The following is a 13,806-nucleotide window of genomic DNA, read 5'->3' as shown; positions in this document are numbered from 1 at the left end:
CTTTAATGATGTGCACAAGTGACAAGATGATTTGGAATTTGTACAAGTAGTATCAAGAACTGCACTTTTGATCTAAGAAATGCACCAAAGCGACACACAGCCATGCAATTTCCATAGACAAACATTGGCAGTAGAATGGCCTTACTGAGCAGCTCAGTGACTTTCAACGTGGCATCGTCATAGGATGCTACCTTTCCAACAAGTCAGTTCATTAAATTTCTGCCATGGTAGAGCTGCCCTGATTAACTGTAAGTGCTGTTATTGTGAAGTGGAATTGTCTAGGAGCAACAACAGCTCAGTCGCGAAGTGGTCACACAAGCTCATAGAATGGGACTGCTGAGTGCTGAAGTGGTCACACAAGCTCATAGAATGGGACTGCCGAGTGCTGAAGTGGTCACACAAGCTCATAGAATGGGACTGCCGAGTGCTGAAGTGGTCACACAAGCTCATAGAATGGGACTGCCGAGTGCTGAAGTGGTCACACAAGCTCATAGAATGGGACTGCCGAGTGCTGAAGTGCGTAGCGTGTAAAAATCTTCTGTCCTCGTTTGTCAAAATCACTGCAGAGTTCCAAACTGCCTCTGGAAGCAATGTCAGCACAATAACTGTTCATCTGAGCTTCAAGACTAAGATCACCATGTGCAATGCCAAGCGTCAGCTGGAGTGGTGTAAAGCTCTTTGCCATTGGACTCTGGAGCAGTGGAAGCATGATCTCTAGAGTGATGAATCATGCTTCACCATCTGGCAGGCCGACAGACAAATCTGGGTTTGGCAGATGCCAGGAGAACGCTACCTGCCCCAATGCATAGTGCCAACTGTAAAGTTTGGTGGAGGAGGAATAATGTATGGGGCTGTTTTTCATGGTTCGGGCTAGGCCCCTTAGTTCCAGTGAAGGGAAATATTAACGCTACAGCATACAATCACATTCTAGACAATTCTTTGCTTCCAACTTTGTGGCAATGGTTTTCAGCATGACAATGCCCCCGTGCACAAAGTGAGGTCCATACAGAAATGGTTTGTCGAGATCAGTGTGGAAGAACTTGACTAGCCTGCACAGAGCACTGACCTCCACCCCATAGAACACTTTTAGGATGAATTGGAACGCAGACTGCGTGCCAGGCCTAGTCGCCCGACATCAGTGCCCTACCTCACTAATGCTCTTGTGGCTGAATGGAAGCAAGTCCCACAGCAATGTTCCAACATCTAGTGGAAACCCTTCCCAGAAGAGTGGAGGCTGTTTTAGCAGCAAAGGGGGGACCAATTCCGTATTAATGCCCATGATTTTGGAATGAGATGTTTGACAAGCAGGTGTCCACATACTTTTGGTCATGTAGTGTTTACAGACAGACAGACAGACAGACAGACAGACAGACAGACAGGCAGGCAGACAGGCAGACAAACAGACAGACAGACATAGTGAAAGAGAAATAAGAAGACAAGAGAGAAAGAGAGAGAGACAGAGAGAGAGAAAGAAAGAGAGTCAGATAGAGTGAGAAAGGGAGACAGATAGACAGACAGAGGGAGAGACAGAAAGACAGAGAGAGAGACAGACAGGAGGCAGGCTGTCTAACAGGTGATGACATTTGACAGTGGGGATTCTAATAGAGCAGAACATTTATAGAGGAAGATGACATTTCTGAAGCCCTATGTAATTAAGAGGTTTCCTTCTTTTTAAACAAAGAAGCATTAATTACTGCCTTTTTATGTTTGGTGGTGGTTGAATCAGGTGTTTTATATGACTATGTTCCTTCCTTCCAGCCAGCCAGCCAGACAGGTGTCAGAGGCGTAGATATTAATAAGTGATTTTCTACGGAATAAGCATGTTTCTAATGATGCCTGGCCCAGCTGTGCTCCAACCCTGATGACACCACACACACACCAGCCTAAATTACAATGCAAACGCAGCCACTGTAATCCAAGTGTCCTTTCTGCCATCACAGAGTATAATCTGCTGCCTCTCTTGTAATAGACAACACCGGCCACTTTACTGCCCACGACGCAACACAATGAATATTTGAGCCTGTATTATTTCTCCCCCGGCTGCGCATTGTTCTCATCTAGTCATCAGAAGAGATTAAAGCAGATGACTGCATTGTTGAGCCAAGGCTCATTCTAATACAGTTAAAATAGTCATTGGTCGTGTTCATGAATTATAATGGGCCACAAAAGGTTTGTCTGCCACCAAGCCTGTGAAAGAGAGATATAAAGCTTTTGGCTTGTTTCATTTCCATTCTGAAATGTATTCAGCAGGCAGTCAGCGCTGGACTGGCACATTCACACTGACCGCATGGGCTGCAGTCATCTCATTTATTATTGTAGCTTAATCCAGTTATAAATGGGAATCGCCATCTCTCATCCCTAGTTCAGTAGTCCATGGTCGTGTGTTGCTCTTTAGGTTAAAGACTGATGTACAATGGTCTCTCTTTTCTAAGGGGGATGTGATTATGTTACTCCTTTGTCTAAGGGGAGATTCAGCCATTTGTAATCTGTAGGAGTTCCTAACCCCAGCCCAGCCACCATGGCCTGGCCGCCTCCACCTCCCCTGCCCCCTAACATCCTCCATCTATCCCCAGCCACAAGGCCTGCCCCCCCCAGCCCCTCCATCTATCCCAAGCCACCACGCCTGGCCCCCTCCACCTCCCCAGCCCCTCCATCTATCACCAGCCACCAGGCCTGGCCCCTCTACCTCCCCAGCCCCCTCCATTTATCCCAAGCCACCACGCCTGGCCCCCTCCACCTCCCCAGCCCCTCCATCTATCACCAGCCACCAGGCCTGGCCCCTCTACCTCCCCAGCCCCCTCCATCTATCCAAAGCCACCAGGCCTGGCCCCTCCACCTCTCCAGCCCCCTTCATCTATCCCAAGCCACCAGGCCTGGCCCCCTCCACCGCCCCAGCCCCCTCCATCTATCCCCAGCCACCAGGCCTGGCCCCCTCCACCTCCCCAGCTGCCTATTCCCCCCTCCCCCATCTCTATCCCCAGCCACATCAGCCTCCACTTCTCCAACCCCCTGAGAGAATCTCATTCCCTTTAGCCCAGTAGATAGAAGAGGCTGTGTCCCAAATTGCACACTATTCCCTATACAGTGCACTACTTTTGACCAGAGCCCTGTGGACCATGGTCAAAAGTTTGGGACGCAGACAGTGTCAGCCTTCTAAAGGAGACTCTGAAAAGACTTCTTTGCAATGTGTCTTCTCTCTGTTGCTTCCTTATCTAACGCTATCATGATTGTGTCATAATCTATCTAACAGAACCATGTATGTTTGCTGTGTATTGGTTCCTGATCTAAGTAGTATCTTACGTAGTTGTTAGATACTATTTTTGACATACACATCTTGGAGAGACTGAAATTGCAAAATGACACATTAGTCCTAATCAAAGCGTGGATTGCTGTCATACTTTGTCCATAGAGTGCTTACAGGGTAAAGAGAACAGTGTGTTGTTTTGTCATTTGTGTGAACTATCCATTTACTCTTCAGTCTCTCCAAGATGTGTATGTCAAAAAGAGTATCTAAGCACTAAGATACTACACAGATCAGGAACCAATACACAGACAACAGACATAGTTCTGTTAGATATATCATGACTATCCCTTTAAACAACATGATTGTATCAGTGGTCTTACCTCTGTGATGTGATGAAAAAAAGTGTGCATGGGCAGGGTTTTTCTGCCGATCTGTCCAATTGACCTCTTTGAAATGATTCAAATTATTATTTTCCATTTTAAAGACGGGACACCGTCAAGTTTGACAACAGAGACCTTATTTGGTTGGTTTCCGTTATTGAAGAGTTTTTATTATTCGTTCAGTTTGTCCTTTTGGACAAGGACATCACTAAAATAAAGACAGTAAAGATAACATTGTTGGGTAATGTCTTTGTTTATCTTTGTTTTTGTTATCTACCTTCATGCATTTGCAAAACTTCCTTATGCCTCATGCTCGATGTAAAAGCAGCGCAGTCAACAGAGGGAGGTTATCCCATAGAATTAGAAGGAGTAGAATTAGAATTCCCTTGGTTAGAGGTTCTATATCCATTTTACTCATTCTAAATCTATTGTTCATCCTGCCATTTGACATTTAATGAAACTATGAGGTACATAGGCTATTAGTTGCAACCACTTTTAATCAGCCTTCTAAATTTTATGTTTTGAATATGTTTAATTCATTTTAAGTATGTCACGTACCTAGGACTGGTGGGTGCAGAGTTAGCCGCAGAGAGCAGAGGTTTAAGGAAAACCGGATTTATTCCGGTAAGGTAAGGTCACGCCAACAACAACAGGCGAAAATAATGACCGACCCAAAACAGGACACCAAACAGTCCAAAAAATAACCGAACAGAGAACAAGCCTGCACAAAAGCAGGCGGGAATAGAAGGCTTAGCCCTGAACCAAACCCCAAACGAGAAACAGGTGAAACCAACACAGACATAACCAACAGAAAAGGAAAAGGGAATCGGTTGCAGCTAGTAGACCGGTGACGACGACAGGCTGAGCGCCGCCCGAACAGGAAGAGGAGCCACTTTTGGTGGAAGTCGTGACAGTACCCACCCTGACGCGCGGCTCCTGCAGCGCTGACACCGGCCTTGAGGGCGACCCAGAGGGCGAGGCGCAGGGCGATCCAGATGGAGGCGGTGGAAATCCCTCAGCAGTGATGGACCCAAGATGTCCTCCACCGGTACCCAGCACCTCTCCTCCGGACCGTACCCCTCCCAGTCCACGAGGTACTGTAGGCCCATCACCCGGCGTCGAGAATACTGTGTACGCCGGGGACCCCTCGATGTCCAGAGGGGGCGGAGGGACCTCAGGCACCTCACCTTCCTGCAGAGGAGGGGCAGGATTCGGGTCGATCCCCCGGTGCGAACACAGGGGCCTCACTGAGGTGGCGGTCAGCGCTCCTCTTCTGCCGCCCACCAGCTTGTTTGAGTGATTCCTGGATGGCTCTCCAGGTCTCCTTTGAGCGCTGCACCCACTCCTCCACCGCAGGAGCTTCGGTCTGGCTCTGATGCCACGGTGCCAGGACCGGCCGGTAGCCCAACACACACTGGAAAGGTGACATGTTCGTGGTGGTGTGGCAGAGTGAGTTCCGAGCCACCTCCGCCCATGGGACGTACCTCGCCCATTCTCCTGGCCGGTCCTGGCAATACGACTGCAGATACCTACCCACATCCTCATTCACTCACTCCACCTGCCCAATACTCTCGGGGTGAAAACCCAAGGGCAGGCTGACCGAGATCCCCAGACGCTCCATAAAAGCCCTCCAAACTCGGGACGTGAACTGGGGACCCCGATCAGAAACAATGTCCTCAGGCACCCCGTAATGCTGGAAGACGTGGGTAAACAGGGCCTCCGCAGTCTGTAGGTCTGTAGGGAGACCTGGCAACGGGAGGAGACGGCAGGACTTAGAAAACCGATCCACAATGACCAGGATCGTAGTGTTCCCCTGGGACGGGGGAAGGTCGGTGATAAATCCACCGACAGATGAGACCATGGCCGTTGTGGAACGGGGAGGGGCTGTAACTTCCCTCTAGGCAGGTGTCTAGGAGCCTTACTCTGAGCGCACACCGAACAGGAGGAGACATAAAACCTCACGTCCTTAGCTAGGGTGGGCCACCAGTACTTCCCCCTAAGACCCCGCACTGTCCTCTCAATACCCGGATGACCCGAAGAGGGTCACGTATGGGCCCACCGAATCAATTGGTCACGAACACCAAGTGGCACGTATTTGAAGACCCTCTGGACACTGTGGGGGCGCAGGTTCCAACCGTAACGCCCGCTCGATGTCCGCGTCCACCTCCCATACCACCGGTGCCACCAGACATGAAGCTGGAAGGATGGGAGTAGGGTCGATGGACCGCTCCTCGGTGTCATTCAGACGGGACAGCGCGTCGGCCTTAGTGTTAAGGGAACCTGGTCTATTGGAGATGGTGAACCTAAATCTGTTGAAAAACATGGGCCACCTTGCCTGACGAGAATTCAGTCTCCTCGCTGCCCGGATGTACTCCAGATTACGGTGGCAGTCCAGATGAGGAAAGGGTGCTTGGCCTCCTCAAGCCAATGTCTCCACACCTTCAGAGCTTTTACCACAGCTAACAATTCCCGGTCCCCCACGTCATGTGACTCCTGGGAAGTGCTGCGTTTACCTGGAGGTGTATCGTGCAATCCGCCCCTCGTCGATGAGGTGGTAATTGGGTCACCCTCTTCTTACAGAAGGTGATAGCCAAATCAGCATATTCAGAGGGAATGCGCACAGTGGAAACCTGGTCTGGACTCTCCATCGTCATGGCACCGATGGAAACTCCTCTACACCTCCCTGAACACTCCTCTGACCACCCCTGGAGAGCCCCCTGTTTCCACGAAATCCTAGGATTGTGACTTGCCGGCCAGTGAATCACCAGCACCACTGGAAACACAGGTGAATCAATAAGGAATAGACTAATCCGCTCACTGCGTTACCATGTCCAGTGGAACCGTGGCCTCCCTGACCAGTCCTGACCCTAACGGTTGGCTATCTAGGGAGTGCACGGGGAAGGGTTGATCTATCGGCACCAGCGTAATCCCTAACTTAAGAGGGAGTCCGCGATACATAAAGTTCCCAGCTGCGCCTGAATCGACTAGCGCCTTATGCTGGAGAGAGGGAGAAAACTCAGGGAAAGAGATTAGTAAAAACATGTGACCAACAGGGAGCTCTGGGTGATTCTGGTGCTGACTCACCTGGGGTGACCGGGAAGTGCTCTGCCTGCGCTCTCGACTCCCAGACGAGCTCCTCCAGCACCGATCGGCAGTGTGCCCTCTCCGACCACAGCTGGTGCAGGAGGAGCCTCCTCTTCCGGTTCCCCTCCATGCGACCCCCCCTAACTCCATAGGTGTTGGAGCGGGAAGGCCGAGAGGTGGAACTAACAGGACCCGTTCTGTACGCCCCCCCGGGCAGCTAGCAGGTTGTCTAGTCGTATCGACATGTTACGAGCTCGTCGAGGGAGAGGGTGGCGTCCCGACAAGCTAGCTTCCTGCGGACACCATCACCGTTCTCCGTCGCTGACCAGACAGGACTGGCAAAAAGTGCTCTTCACTGACGAGTCGCGGTTTTGTCTCACCAAGGGTGATGGTCAGATTAGTTTTTATCCCTGAAGGAATGAACGTTACACCGAGGCCTGTACTCTGGAGCGGGATCGATTTGGAGGTGGAGGGTCCGTGATGGTCTGGGGCGGTGTGTCACAGCATCATCGGACTGAGCTTGTTGTCATTGGAGGCAATCTCAACGCTGTGCGTTACAGGGAAGACATCCTCCTCCCTCATGTGGTACCCTTCCTGCAGGCTCATCCTGACATGACCCTCCAGCATGACAATGCCACCAGCCATACTGCTCATTCTGTGTGTGATTTCCTGCAAGACAGAAATGCCAGTGTTCTGCCATGGCCAGCGAAGAGCCCGGATCTCAATCCCATTGAGCAGATCTGGGACCTGTTGGATCGGAGGGTCCGGGCTAGGGCCATTCCCCCCAGAAATGTCCGGGAACTTACAGGTGCCTTGATGGCAGAGTGGGGTAACATCCCACAGCAAGAACTGGCAAATCTGGTGCAGTCCATGAGGAGGAGATGCACTGCAGTACTTAATGCAGCTGGTGGCCACACCAGATACTGACTGTTACTTTTGATTTTGACCCCCACTTTGTTCAGGGACACATTATTCAATTTCTGTTAGTCACATGTCTGTGGAACTTGTTCAGTTTATGTCTCAGCTGTTGAATCTTGTTATGTTCATACAAGTATTTACACATGTTAAGTTTGCTGTGAGAGGACGTTTCCTGTTTTGCTACGTTTAGCAAAAACATAGCACACACACGCACACACACACACACACACACACACGCGCGTGCGCACGCATGCACGCACGCATGCACGCACACACACACATACACACACACACATGGTGCTACTGTAATAATGACCCTCCCTGTCTCTCTGTGTCCCTCCTTCCCTGCAGGTGGAGCTGACAGGAAGTAGTGTGTTTGACTACGTCCACCCTGGCGATCATGTGGAGATGGCAGAGCAGCTGGGCATGAAGCTGCCCCCGGGGCGAGGCCTCCTTTCTCAGGGTACCGCCACCGAGGACGGCGCCAGCTCTGCTTCCTCCTCCTCACACGCAGAGACCCCCGAGCCAGGTGGGCAGAGAGGGAGGGAGGGGAAAGGATAGAGATGATGGGTGGTGGAGAGTTTGGATGGGGAAGATGGGGAGGGGGTGTGGGTGATGAGGAGAGAGGGGTGACCGGGTGGCCTTTCATGAAAATACTGTAAAATGTGTTGTCTTTAACACAGTTGAATATTGAGAGCTTTTAGCATGTTTATGTTGTTTTGTAATTGCTATACTTTGGTCATTTGAAGCTATTATCAGTTTGGGTGTTTGGCTGGCATACCTGATTTTGTAGTTGTTGTTTTTACAGTAAAGTGTTAGTACTGAGTTGCTGCAATTTATCCTTTTAATATCAAGTACCAACAGCTGTTGGCTTACACTCACTCAAACCAGTCTGTGAGGGTTTTCTGATAAGAAGGGGGTGTGTGTGTGTGTGTCTTCACGTGCGGCACATGTGTGTGTGTGTGTGTGTGTGTGTGTGTGTGTGTGTGTGTGTGTGTGTGTGTGTGTGTGTGTGTGTGTGTGTGTGTGTGTGTGTGTGTGTGTGTGTGTGTGTGTGTGTGTGTGTGTGTGTGTGTGTGATGAGTGTTTTTAGCCATGCCCCAGATCCTCCCTCACAGGGACAGTGGAGCCCAGCCGTACTGTAACACAGCTTACCCAGCCTCACTCGGCCTCCCTTCCTCAATTTCATTACAGAAGGAATGAAATGAGGCGACATCCCTCATTGGAATTCTTTTCAGGCCTGTTATAGACTTTGCCTTGTGTTGTACAGATGATAATTTAAGTATTAGGGGGAAATCCATTTATAAATTAAACAAAATGACTTGATATCCATCAGTCCCTTGGTTCATCAAGCTGTTCAAACAGGAGGAAGATTGGCTGGTCGGCCCGAGTCTTCAGAGAGATTCTGTAATTAGATCTTCAAAGGATTTATTATTTCCTGATTGGGGCTGTACATGAATTGAAGTTCCACATTTTGTCCTTTTCATGCATTTTTTTCCAGCTAGGAGATATTTCACACTGGCAGAGCAGTGGAAGAGGAGAGATGAGAGACAGAGAGAGAGTGATAGAGCGAGAGAGAGAGAGAGAGAGAGAGTGTGTGAGAGAGCGAGAGAGCGAGAGAGAGAGAGGGAAGGAAGGAAGGAAGGAAGGAAGGAAGGAAGGAAGGAAGGAAGGAAGGAAGGAAGGAAGGAAGGAAGGAAGGAAGGAAGGAAGGAAGGAAGGAAGGAAGGAAGGAAGGAAGGAAGGAAGGAGGAGAGAGAGTATCTAAAGAGCTTTAGGGATCCTGACGTTGAGATATATTTGTGTACGCAGGGATTATGAATGGGCTGTAGGAAGAGACAAAGACCACCCAACTCTTTCCCTCCTCCAACCTTTCCTGTCTTCTTCTCCCTTTCCCCTTTCTCTTTCTCTCTTGTTCTCTATCTCTCATTTGCTCTGTATATTTTTCTCCCTCTTCTCCCTTTCTCCCTCTCTCTCTCTCTCTCTCTCTCTCCCCCTCCGCCCCCCCCTCCCTCTCTCTCTCTCTCTCTCTCTCTCTCTCTCTCTCTCTCTCTCCTCCCCCTCTCTCTCTCTCTCTCTCTCTCTCTCTCTCTCTCCCCCCCCCTCCCTCTCTGGGAGCTAAGTGAAAGAAAGCAGTGTGCCAGGATGGGGGTTTCCAGCATCTTGTCCCCCCCCACCCCAAACACACACCTCCCCCCAGCTCAGCTGTCCTGTTGTACTCCCCTTCTCCGCTCCACCAATAGATGGGGGATGTCACATCTTCTTCCCCAGCCATCCAGCCAACCAGTCATACCTGCAGGACAGAATAGTTTTATCAACAGTCTATTTTGCATATGTGCAGCAGACGTTTCCTTCCCCTTCCCCTCTCCAGGGCATGTCAGCATGGTAAATAAAGGTGTGTGTGTGTGTGTGTGTGTGTGTGTGTGTGTGTGTGTGTGTGTGTGTGTGTGTGTGTGTGTGTGTGTGTGTGTGTGTGTGTGTGTGTGTGTGTGTGTGTGTGTGTGTGTGTGTGTGTGTGTGTGTGTGTGTGTGTGTGTGTGTGTGTGTGTGACAGAGCAGAGCAGAGCAGACCTGTTTTTATCTTAGAGAAGGTTTCTTTGATGAAGATGAGAGTGGAGCGGGATGCACTATCTGTGTAGTGATGTCATCATGAACACAGGTTGTTGTGGTTGTAGTTGTTGTTGTTGTGGTAAGGATCATCAGATCAGTTTTCCTCAGGACACACTGGTCCTCTATTGAATGGTATTCATTTTTACTCCCACTAAAATTCCACACTACAATCCTGTAGAGAATGTCTCCATATTAATGTTTTAGAAAGGTGACCCCGCTGTCTTTGGAGAAAACATGTAATACAGTATGTTTCAAGTGTTAACTTCATTTGCCATATGTAATAAATACATTAGAAATCTTACTCACCATAGCTCTCACATTAAAAACAGCATTACTGTTAATTATGTGTTGCATTGATGTCGCAATTCTTCTCACAGGGAATAGTGTCCAGTCAAGGTAGTGCAATTCAGTCTGTTAAAACATTAAAATTAATTCAACAATACTGTATTAATTTTGTGTAAAAATTCAAATTCAGCTAATTGCCGTAAGTAGTTAATTATTTGTCGCAACAGTCATAATTTTCCAAGGCTTTGACTTATGTTGGGATCATAAGTACTTGATTATTGTTGCTAATTATGCTATTAGTACAACGACTGTGAATAATTATTTGTAATTGCACACGTTTATCATGATTATGAAGTTACCTGAGTTTATTGTCATCTAAGTTTTATGTAATTTAAGGGACAATTATAATTACTTTCTCCAAGGACAGCTGCTCTGAAGCTCTGGGCAGTAGAGCCGTATGGGGGGGAGGGGGGGTTGGACGGTGTTGGATGGTGTGTGTGTATACTATATGTGTTAGTGGTGTGTGTATATGTGCTTGGCTGTGTGTGTGTGTCTTCACGTGCGGCACATGTGTGTGTGTGCACTTGCGCTTGTGTGTGTGTGTGTGTGTGTGTCTGTGTGTGGACTGCATGAACTCCTATCCCAGTAGGTTAAACCTTTGATTTGTGAGAATCCTACTCTAGACTTTAACAGGTGTCTGCTGCTTGTGACATTTGAAATGTAAATAGAGCTCTTTACCAAGAGCCCCAGAATCTACCTTTGTGAACCCTCTTTCCTCTCCTTTCAAACACACACACACACACACACACACACACAACCCGGTCTTAAGTCATGGAATGAGGGTCTGAGTTGGCGACAAGGTTCTTCACCATTTATTTGTTTTGGGTTTTTTATGTAACCTTTATTTAACTAGGCAAGTCAGTTCAGAACAAATTCTTATTTACAATGACGGCCTACCAGAAGAGAAAAGGCCTCCTGCGGGGCGGGGGCCTGGGATTAAAAATGTAAAATAAATACAATATAAATATAGGACAAAACACATCACAACAAGAGAGACAACACAACACTACATAAAGACAGACCTAAGACAACAACATAACAAGGCAGCAGCACATGACAACACAGCATGATAGCAACATAACAACAACATGGTAGCAGCACAAAACATGGTACACACATTATTGCGCACAGACAACAGCACAAAGGGCAAGAAGGTAGAGACAACAATACATCATATAAAGCAGCCACAACTGTCAGTAAGAGTGTCCATGATTGAGTGTTTGAATGAAGAGATGGAGATAAAAACTGTGCAGTTTGTGACTGGCAGAACGGGTGTTGTATGTGGAGGATGAGGGCTGCAGTAGATCTCAGATAGGAGTGAGGCCTAAAAGGGTTTTATAAATAAGCATCACCTTGGTATGTGAATAAACATATCTCAGTCAGAAAAGAGTATAACTCTATAGGCATACACTAATCCTGCAAATTCACACAATATTTATTATGGATTTGATGTACTGGAATATATTAAATCAACCCTATGTGCTAATAATACAGTGTTAAACCACTTGAACTTTCTCTCAGTTATTATATTACAAAATGATTATACTAAAGCAAAAAATAGCCATTTTAAAACAAGCGTGCTCTCATAGTTTAATTAGATTTTTCAGAGTACACATTGAGCCACCAGAGACTATTATTGTTAGACTTTTCTAATGACTTTTCTAACTAAGACTAGATGAGGTGCATGTGCTGTTTACAATAGAGCATGATCAAATGAAGATAATGGAAGAGTTGAGTGACAACATAAGAGCTCACTGCCCTGATGTGAAATACATTTCATCCTCTGCATTAATATGTCTCATATTTTAATATCAGCTACGTTTAAATCAAACTTCTGAAGTGATCATTACCATTGAGAATTTTAGAATATATTTTCACAAGCTGAAGTTTGAAGCCTAGATTAAAGACTGTATGTAAAAAGTATAGCTTGTGCAGTATTCAGAATGGTCTTCCATGCGCGTGAGTGTTTGTATTAGCTCTTGTCCTGAGGAATAGGAGAGGAAGGGAACCTGTTCTGTCAGCCAGGAGAGGAGAGGAGCTAGCGTCTTCTCTCCCAGAGAGCCTGGTCCTGTCCTCACCTTCCCAGCCATGACAGTCCTCCTGGCTGATAGACCTGCTGCAGCTGCTTATAAAGCACGCACACACACGCCCTCTCACACCGTTGCTCCCAGCCACAGTCAGCCAGAGAGGACGTCAGAGAGGCACGGGGTCTGATATGCAGCCAGGCTGGCTGGTGCTGGAGTAGAGGAAGTCAGAGAGGCCCGGGGTCTGATATGCAGCCAGGCTGGCTGGTGCTGGAGTAGAGGAAGTCAGAGAGGCCCGGGGTCTGATATGCAGCCAGGCTGACTGGTGCTGGAGTAGAGGAAGTCAGAGAGGCCCGGGGTCAGATATGCAGCCAGGCTGGCTGGTGCTGGAGTAGAGGAAGTCAGAGAGGCCCGGGGTCTGATATGCAGCCAGGCTGACTGGTGCTGGAGTAGAGGAAGTCAGAGAGGCCCGGGGTCTGATATGCAGCCAGGCTGACTGGTGCTGGAGTAGAGGAAGTCAGAGAGGCCCGGGGTCTGATATGCAGCCAGGCTGGCTGGTGCTGGAGTAGAGGAAGTCAGAGAGGCCCGGGGTCTGATATGCAGCCAGGCTGACTGGTGCTGGAGTAGAGGAAGTCAGAGAGGCCCGGGGTCAGATATGCAGCCAGGCTGGCTGGTGCTGGAGTAGAGGAAGTCAGAGAGGCCCGGGGTCTGATATGCAGCCAGACTGACTGGTGCTGGAGTAGAGGAAGTCAGAGAGGCCCGGGGTCAGATATGCAGCCAGGCTGACTGGTGCTGGAGTAGAGGAAGTCAGAGAGGCCCGGGGTCTGATATGCAGCCAGGCTGACTGGTGCTGGAGTAGAGGAAGTCAGAGAGGCCCGGGGTCTGTTATGCAGCCAGGCTGACTGGTGCTGGAGTAGAGGAAGTCAGAGAGGCCCAGGGTCTGATATGCAGCCAGGCTGACTGGTGCTGGAGTAGAGGAAGTCAGAGAGGCCCGGGGTCTGTTATGCAGCCAGGCTGACTGGTGCTGGAGTAGAGGAAGTCAGAGAGGCCCGGGGTCTGATATGCAGCCAGGCTGACTGGTGCTGGAGTAGAGGAAGTCAGAGAGGCCCGGGGTCTGATATGCAGCCAGGCTGACTGGTGCTGGAGTAGAGGAAGTCAGAGAGGCCCGGGGTCTGATATGCAGCCAGGCTGACTGGTGCTG

The 13,806-nt window shown here is 48.9% G+C and overlaps 1 protein-coding gene across 1 annotated transcript in view; it reads left to right on the top strand.

Moving 5' to 3' along the window:
* Positions 1-13,806, top strand: part of LOC135527157 (neuronal PAS domain-containing protein 3-like) — a 435,357-nt gene that overhangs the window by 362,204 nt on the left and 59,347 nt on the right. The window contains exon 6 of the mRNA XM_064955797.1: positions 7,978-8,155. Coding sequence (XP_064811869.1) covers positions 7,978-8,155 — 178 coding nt within the window. The remainder of the gene's footprint in view (positions 1-7,977; positions 8,156-13,806) is intronic.

The sequence above is a fragment of the Oncorhynchus masou genome, chromosome 32 (genome assembly GCF_036934945.1).
Source record: "Oncorhynchus masou masou isolate Uvic2021 chromosome 32, UVic_Omas_1.1, whole genome shotgun sequence".
Classification (NCBI taxonomy): Eukaryota; Metazoa; Chordata; class Actinopteri; order Salmoniformes; family Salmonidae; genus Oncorhynchus; species Oncorhynchus masou.
This window is presented reverse-complemented; position numbering and strand designations above follow the sequence as displayed.